This window comes from Erythrolamprus reginae, chromosome 2 (genome assembly GCF_031021105.1).
Source record: "Erythrolamprus reginae isolate rEryReg1 chromosome 2, rEryReg1.hap1, whole genome shotgun sequence".
Classification (NCBI taxonomy): domain Eukaryota; kingdom Metazoa; phylum Chordata; class Lepidosauria; order Squamata; family Dipsadidae; genus Erythrolamprus; species Erythrolamprus reginae.
In genome coordinates this window covers 239,269,222-239,277,872 of record NC_091951.1, presented here as the reverse complement: position 1 = coordinate 239,277,872, position 8,651 = coordinate 239,269,222, and the positions used below count along the sequence as shown (strand labels likewise).

Genomic DNA, 8,651 nt, shown 5'->3' with positions numbered 1-8,651 from the left:
TCCTTCAACTGGGCAAGTAACTTTTATTTTTTGCTCTAAAAAATAGAAAATAGGGCAGGGTCTTTTTTCTTGGAGTTTTGTTTAGGATTTCTTTTGTTAGGCATAGCCATTTAAAGCTTTTGCAATACTGCTAGGCAGGGGGCTGGACTAGATGACCTTGCAAGGTCCCTTCTTCCAACTGTTAAATCTGTTCAATGTGTTAATTTGGTTGCAGGAATGAGTAAGTTGTGTTCTTGGGTGTGTTTAAAGTTGTATTTTGAGCTTTTTGAGCTTTTTGTGTGCTTTAATATTGTGTCCTCAGTTAACAAAGCTCCTTTTTTCCCCTTTTGCAGTAATAGCTTTTACTGGGAAGGATGAAAAGGCAACAGACAGTGATAGGTTTCTTGGCCAAGAAACCCAAACTGGCACAACAACACCATCAGAAGTGCCACTCTTGGATGATCCATTCCAAGCAGAATATTAGTAAGTTGGGAGGGGTTTCTACTTGGATTTTTAAGGAATTTTTTTTGTGTTAACATAGCCATCTAAAATCTATTGCAGCCTAGCTAACCATCCTCCTTTCCCCCCAGCCTCCACCTTTGCTTACCTTGCTCTTTGGATCGAATCCTGAACCCCTTGCAATAGGTATCTTCCTCTGTATCAATTGCAGCCTGCAATCCATCTTCTCAGCGATCAACTGTGCAATCCATCTCATCAGAGAGTAACAGAATCTGCCTGCCTTGTTCCTTCAGTTGGGCAAGTAACTGTTTTTTTGCTTTAAAAAAAGTGTAAATTGGGGAAGGGGGGTGTTAGGATTTTTTTTTTTTTTGGTTGCACATAGTCCTCTAAAAGCTTTTACAGCCTAGCTAATCACCTACTTTACCTCTCAGCTGAGGGACTCTGAAGTCCCCAAGAAGTTGGCTAGGAGTAAGGTTTGCAAATGGGGAGGCATCTGTACCCTCTGCCTCTACTTTGGCTACCCTCTGCCTCTACTTTGGCTAACAGAAGAATGACTCAGGCCCTTCGTTCTCTCCCCAGGATGGAGATCCCCACAAGATGGACTCCAGGGCTCTCCCCTATTTTGGAGTCCACTACAGAACTGGTAAGGCCCCCTCCCCACTGTAATGGCAGACACCCTGCCAAGAAATTATGCCAATAGATATAATATTTGCATTCTCATCTCAGGAGCCATCAGAGGAAGAAAGTGCCAGTGTTCAGGGTAGGTAACATCTCCCAGATTAAAAAACTTGCAGAGGGAAGATATTTCTGCTTCTGCATCTGCTTGTGTCAAAGGATAGATGACCTAGAGCAGTCCCACTGGGAGGCCAAACCCCTTGGCAGGCCAGCTGGGAGGGTTCTTGGAGCCTCCACATGCCCCCTTTTGCAAAATGGGTCATGGCGGTTTTGATCTTTGTCCCCTTTGTTTTCTCCCCCCCAGAGAGAAAACACCAGACATTTGGTTACGAAAGCCCTCGGAGGTAAGAAATTATGGTAGATATCCTTCTCAGCTTAAGGCTTGCAAAAGCTTTCTCCCCCTCCCATCAGGAGTCAAGGCATTGCCCTAACCCTAACCCTAACCCTCTGTCCCACTGCCAAAACTTTCTTACCTCCGAGGGCCTTTCACCATTAGCACAGATGGGCTCAGGGAGCAGCAGTGGCGCAGACCTGGCTTCATTTGAGTCACCGATTGAGAAGGGATCTTCTTCCAGCCCTTGGGTAATTAAGACAAAGTCTTCTCAGTTGGGGAGGGATGGAGTCCCCCTAGTTAGTTCTCCTAGTTAGCCTTTCATTCCTCCCACGGGAGCTGCATCAGAATGCCGAGGTCAGCTTGGAGGAGGAACCAGCCCTAGGCACCTCCAGAGGTGAGTTGTCAGTGGCTGAGAGCAGCCTGCCAAGAAGGATCTGGCTGAAACAAGAGCTGGAGCAGGGCAGCCCTGAGGTTCATGTGGGGAGGTACACATATATAGATGCCAGCTGGTTAGTGATGATGATGAGGAACTGCCTTCTGCCCATGAACCAGGGGTGAAATGCTCGTGGTTTGGACCAGTTCGGATGTACCGGTAGGTCTGTATGCCCCCTTCCTCCCATGTCCACTCAATCACCCGCTTGCCATTTTTCTCACTCACCTACTTTTCCTTTAAAAAAAAAAAATGCCTGCTTTTCCCGCTACTCAGGTCAGCATTTCTGGCCCACCTACCCCACCTCCAGCCTATACAGATTGTTTCTCTTTGCACAGGTGATGTTCGTCCATCGCGTTCGAGGAGGACCTTGACTTCTAATGGGTTGTGGGTTGTATACAATGTGTCCAGCTAATAAGGCCTATATGGGCACGAGATGTTCTGCCACATGTTGGGCAGATATGTGTGGGCACCACTGTCACAGCTTTTTCCTTTGCAGCCCTGGCTTTGCAGAGTGCTCGCTTCTCTACTGCTCTCAATGTTCTTCTGGCCTCAAATGTCTGGCCGCCTGGGTGGATCAGCATGCGCCCCGTTGGTTGACCTTGTGCCAGGGCTTCCCAGGAGGTTGGTGTCAATATCGAGGGACTTGAAGGGGGCTTTCAACATGTCTTTGTAACGCTTCCTTTGTCCCCCAGGTGACCGCTTTCCTTTAGACAGCTCACCATAAAGGAGCACACTGTGGTTGATATCCACCTGGGGCATTCTGCCGATCGTCTCATTGTTGATGGAAGATGGGCGGTTCAATACAGGTTGGAAGTGCTGGGCCCAACACTATAGAATCAGGGTCGATTCAGTGATGAGAGCTGAACCGGCTGTGTCCAGTACAGGGGAGCTCCCTGAGCGCTGAGGTCCATACATGGATCTGAGGGCTTCATAGAATCATTTAACATCATTTCTCTGGAACCTCTGGATTTCTTCTGCTTTGGTACTCAACCAGGAGTCCTACATCTTGCAAAGCTTGCTATGTACGATCCTGCAAGTGTTGTTGAAAGCATTTTGATGCACCACCGACCTTCATGAGTGACAGTGTCAGATGCCTTAGTGAAGTGGTGTACAGTTCACGATTCTGCTCTTGACACTTCTCTTGGAACAGGAACAGGTACTTGCTTTGCCTCGCCTCGCCCGGACACCTTGTTCCTTCAACTGGGTAAGTAACTTTTTTTTTCCTTTAGAAAAATAGTAAATTGGGGTTTTTTCCCTTGGCGGTTTTTTTGGAAATTTTTTTGGGTTAGACATAGTTATCTAAAAGATTTTGCAGCCTAGCTAACCACCTACCTTCCCCCCCCCCCAGCTTCCACCTTGCTTAGTTTTGCTCTTCAGACCGAATTGTGAGCTACCACTTGCAACGCCTTCCTTCCTGCCTTTTGTCTGGATTGCAGCCTGCAATCCATCTCCTCGTAGAGCAACTGTACAATCCATCTTCTTGGAGAGCAATGGAATCTGCCTGCCTTGTTCCTTCAGTTGGGCAAGTAACTTTTTATTTTTTGCTTTAAAAAAAGAGTAAATTGGGGAAGGGGGGGTGTTAGGAATTTTATATTTTTTTTGGTTACACATAGTCCTCTAAAAGCTTTTACAGCCTAGCTAATCACCTACTTTACCTCCAGCCTCCAGCTTGCTTAGCTTCACTCTTCGGACTGAATCCTGAGCTGCTGGTCGAAACACCTGCCCTTTCTTTGTCTGGAGTGTAGCCTGCAATCCATCTCCGTGTCCAGCAATTGTATAATCCATCTCCTTGGAGAGGAATTGAATCTGCCTGTCTTGTTCCTTCAACTGGGCAAGTAACTTTTTATTTTTTGCTCTAAAAAATAGAAAATAGGGCAGGGTCTTTTTTCTTGGAGTTTTGTTTAGGATTTCTTTTGTTAGGCATAGCCATTTAAAGCTTTTGCAATACTGCTAGGCAGGGGCTGGACTAGATGACCTTGCAAGGTCCCTTCTTCCAACTGTTAAATCTCTTCAATGTGTTAATTTGGTTGCAGGAATGAGTAAGTTGTGTTCTTGGGTGTGTTTAAAGATCACCCAAACTGGCACAACAACACCATCAGAAGTGCCACTCTTGGGTGATCCATTCCAAGCAGAATATTAGTAAATTGGGAGGGGTTTCTACTTGGATTTTTAAGGATTTTTTTTGTGTTAACATAGCCATCTGAAATCTATTGCAGCCTAGCTAACCATCCTCCTTTCCCCCCAGCCTCCACCTTCGCTTACCTTGCTCTTTGGTTCGAATCCTGAACCCCTTGCAACAGGTATCTTCCTCTGTATCAATTGCAGCCTGCAATCCATCTTCTCAGCGATCAACTGTGCAATCCATCTCATCAGAGAGTAACAGAATCTGCCTGCCTTGTTCCTTCAGTTGGGCAAGTGGTTTTTTTTTTGCTTTAGAAAAATAGTAAAATGGGGTGGGGGGGTATGTTTAGGGTTTTCTTTTTCTTTTTGTTAGACAAAGCCATCTAAAACATTTTGCAGCCCAGCTGACCACCCACATTCCCACAGGCTCCAGTTTGCTTATCTTCGCTCTTCAGACCGAATCCTGAGCCGCTGGTCACAACACCTGCCTTGCTTTGTCTGGATTCCCACCTGCAATCCATCTCCTCGTTGAGCAACTGAATCTGCCTGCCTTGTTCCTTCAATTGGGCAAGTAACTTTTTAAAAATCCCAAAATAATTAATTTATTGATTTATTGATTTATTGATTTATTGATTTAATTAATTAATTAATTATTAGATTTGTATGCCGCCCCCTCTCCGGTTTTTTCTTGGAGTTTTTGTTTAGGGATTATTTGTTTTGTTAGACATCACTATTTATAGCTTTTGCAATACTGCTTAGGCAGGAGGCTGGACTAAATGACCTTGCAAGGTCTCTTTTTCCAACTCTGTTAAATCTCTTCAATGTGTTACGTTGGTTGCAGGAATGAGCCATTTGTGTTTATTTATTTACTGGATTTGTATGCCGCCCCTCTAAAATTGTGTGTTTAGGTTTTTGAGCTTTTTGTGAGACTTTATATTTTGTGTCCTCAGCTAACAAAGTTCCTTTTTTTCCCCTTTTGCAGTAGTGGCTTTAACCTGGAAGGATCAAAGGAAACAGACAACAAAGGTTTTATTGGCCAAGAAACCCAAACTGGCACAACACCACCATCAGAAGTGCTACCCTTGGATGATCCATCCCAAGAACCACAACATCCCAAGCACTACAGCCATCTCATTTGCACTTGGAGAAAGCAGCAAGTCCCTCGAGCCTGAAAAAGAAATCTTTCTTCCAGATTGGGTTTATGCAGGATTACCTGCAAAAAAAATGTCATCGCATTCTGCTCTAATGATCCCAGTGTTATGCTTTAGGATAAAATCTGGAGTGAGCACTAGAATAGCAAAAGAGCTTCCAAATATCATCAGCTCCATTTTTTTCATCAATCCAACAAGAACAAAATTAAACTTGACAAAATAGGCGTTGATTGCTTACCTGAACGCCTCTTCTCGTACGGTGAGCGGGTACAGCAGTCACATGGGTTGCTCATGTCCAATCCGGTGGAACTGAGCCTAGTATTAAAAAAGCTTGCCGGATCCGCCCCTTCCCCAGAATTCGCGAATCCATAGACTAGGCTCAGTTGTGAAGCTCTGTAGTGTTCAACTCTCATTGTTAGAGGAAGAAAGGATATAGAAAGGTAAAGAAGACACATACAAGGGCGGGAAGTGACTGCTGTACCCGCTCACCGTACGAGAAGAGGCGTTCAGGTAAGCAATCAACGCCTATTCTCCGTACTGAAGGAGCGGGTCCAGCAGTCACATGGGACATACCCAATAGATGGTCCCTAGGGTGGGATTAACTTGCTATCGTGTGAGATAACGGATTGGAGTACCCTTCTGCCGAAGGCAGCGTCCGCTGAAGCGTAAGAATCAATTTTGTAGTGCCTGATGAAGGAATTTGGCGAGGCCCAAGTGGCTGCTTTGCAGACCTCCTCCAACGGGGCTTGAGTCGCCCAAGCGGCCGAGGTGGCTGCGCTCCTGGTGGAATGCGCAGTGATGTTCCTTGGAACTGAGAGGGAGGCCGACTCATAGGCCTTAGATATAGTCCCTCTGATCCAACGGCCTATTACTGTTGAAGACACTTTGGCCCCCATGACTCTGGGATGATAGGCTACAAAAAGTGCTTCTGACCTCCGAAAGGGTCCTGTGCGTTGGATATATATTCTCAGCGCTCTGGTGAGATCCAGGGTGTGCCATCTAATTGCCAAGGGATGGTCTCGTTGGAGGCAGAAGGAAGGTAGGACAATATCCTGAGATCTGTGGAACATGGAACTGACCTTGGGTAAGAAGGTGGGGTCCAGTCGCAAGACTACCTTGTCCTGATGGAATTGACAAAGGTCCTGCCTGATTGAGAGGGCAGCCAGCTCCGAAATGCGTCGGGCAGAGGTAATAGCCACCAGGAAGGCTACCTTAAAGGATAGGTACCTGAGGGACGCCGATTTTAGGGGTTCGTATGGTGCCTGCGTGAGGGAGTGGAGAACCCGTGGCAAGTCCCAGGATGGATACCTGTGGACCTTGGAAGGTCTGAGGTTGGCTATGCCCTTGAGGAATTCCTGAACTTCAGGGAAGGATCGGAGAGGCTGTCTGCGGGGGCCCCCTAGGACAGATGAAATGGCTGCCAGATGACGCCGGAGGGTGCTGGTGGAGAGTCCTTTATGGAAACCTTGCATAAGGAAGGAAATAATTCTGTGTATGGGGATGCACAGAGGGGAGAGACCTTCCTGAAGACACCACTGGTGAAACTTGGACCACGTGTGGTCGTAGATTCGATTGGTCGAGCCCCTTCTGGCCTTTAGAATGACCTCCACTGAATCGGGGTCATGCCCACGCAGTTCTAAATCTCTCCTGATAACAGCCAGGCGGTGAGGTGGAACCACTCCGGGTCTGGATGGAAAGAGGCCCCCTGCCGCAGCATATCCCCCGAAACGGGGAGTCGCCAAGGGTCCTGGACGGACAGCTGTTGGAGATCTGCGAACCAGGGCCGGCGGGGCCAATGAGGGGCGATTAAGATTACTCGGGCCCTCTCGGTGAGGACCTTGTGAATCACGTCCGGGAGGATTGGGATTGGAGGAAATGCATAGAGTAGGCCTGGAGGCCATGGACTCCGGAGGGCATTGATCGCTTCCGCTCCCGGGGATGGAAATCTGGAATAGAAGCGAGGGAGTTGGGCGTTTGCATTGGTCGCGAAGAGATCCAGGACTGGTAGGCCGAATCTGAGGGTGATTTGATGGAACAGGTCTTGATGGAGGTTCCACTCTCCTGGGTCTATCGTTGCTCGGGATAGCCAATCCGCCTGGATGTTGAGACTCCCCGAGATGTGATCGGCTAGGAGCGACTGGAGATGTTTTTCCGCCCAAAGACCCAGCTTGAGGGCCTCCCTCATGAGAGCCTTGGATCTCGTGCCCCCTTGCCTGCAGATATGGCTTTTTGTGGCAATGTTGTCGGTGAGAATGAGAACGTGCCGGTTGGGGATGCGAGAAGAGAAATGCTTCAGAGCCAGGGAGACGGCTCTTAACTCTAGCCAATTTATTGGCCTGGAAGCTTCCTCCGGGGACCACGTGCCCTGGGCTATCATCCCCTGGGCGTGGGCGCCCCATCCCGATAGACTGGCATCTGTGGTGATGACAAATTGATCCGGGCACCTGAACGGGGATCCTCTGTCCATGGCCGGAGACTTCCACCACTTGAAGGATCTGCGAACACTCAGTGGAATGACGATGCGTCGATTTGAGTTGCTGTGCCCCGATCTCTGAAAAGGCAACAGAAGCCACTGGAGTTCCCTAGCATGAAGGCGAGCCCAGGGAATGATGCCTATGCATGACACCATCTTCCCCAAAAGGGAAGATAGAGTAACTATGGATACTGAAGGATTAGATAAAATGTTAGAAATTAACTCCACGATACTGAGTTTTCTCTCGGGAGAGAGAAAAACCTGGGAAGATTTTGAATCAATAATGGCTCCCAGGTGAGGAATGGAAGTGGAAGGTTGGAGGTGACTTTTTTCAAAGTTGATGGAAAACCCATGGTCCTGAAGGACTGACATGGTGACAGAAAGGTCTGATTTCACTCTCTCTAGGGAGTTCCCATGAATTAAAATATCATCAAGATAACATAAAATGTGGATGGGAGACGCCCGGATATAGGCCGCCAGGGACCCCAAGAGCTTTGTGAAGACCCGAGGGGCCGAGGAAAGGCCAAATGGCATCGCCCTATACTGGAAATGCCTGCCTTGAAAGGAAAAACGTAAAAATTTTCTGTGGCATTTGGCTATAGGAATGTGAAGGTAGGCCTCAGTGAGGTCTAAGGAGACCATGAAATCTCCCGAGTGAATGGCGGCCAAAATAGAAGACAAGGAGTGCATTTTAAACTTCCTATATTTGATGAATAGGTTTAGTTTCTTTAAATCCAAAATGGCTCTCCAACCTCCGGAGGACTTTGGAACCATAAATAGGATGGAGTAAAAACCTAGGCCCTTCTGACCGGAAGGGACCGGCTGAATGGCTCTAATGGACAATAGATGAGAAATGGCCTCCTCCATACGGTTACAATCTGAGGATGACCTGGGCGAAGGGCAGGAAATAAAACGTTTAGGGGGAGGAGAAATAAATTCTAAAAGAAGGCCTGTTTGAACAGTGTCAATGACCCAAGGGTCCTTGGAGGTGAGACGCCAATTTGCAGCGAAATGAGCTAGGCGACC

At 47.6% G+C, this 8,651-nt stretch overlaps 1 protein-coding gene across 1 annotated transcript in view; it reads right to left on the bottom strand.

The window, feature by feature from the left end:
* Window positions 1-727: 727 nt before the first annotated feature.
* LOC139158881 (cyclin-G-associated kinase-like) overlaps window positions 728-8,651 on the bottom strand; it is a 48,379-nt gene continuing 40,455 nt past the window's right edge. Inside the window, exon 6 of the mRNA XM_070736221.1 lies at window positions 728-754. Within this exon, the coding sequence (XP_070592322.1) occupies window positions 728-754 (27 nt within the window). The remainder of the gene's footprint in view (window positions 755-8,651) is intronic.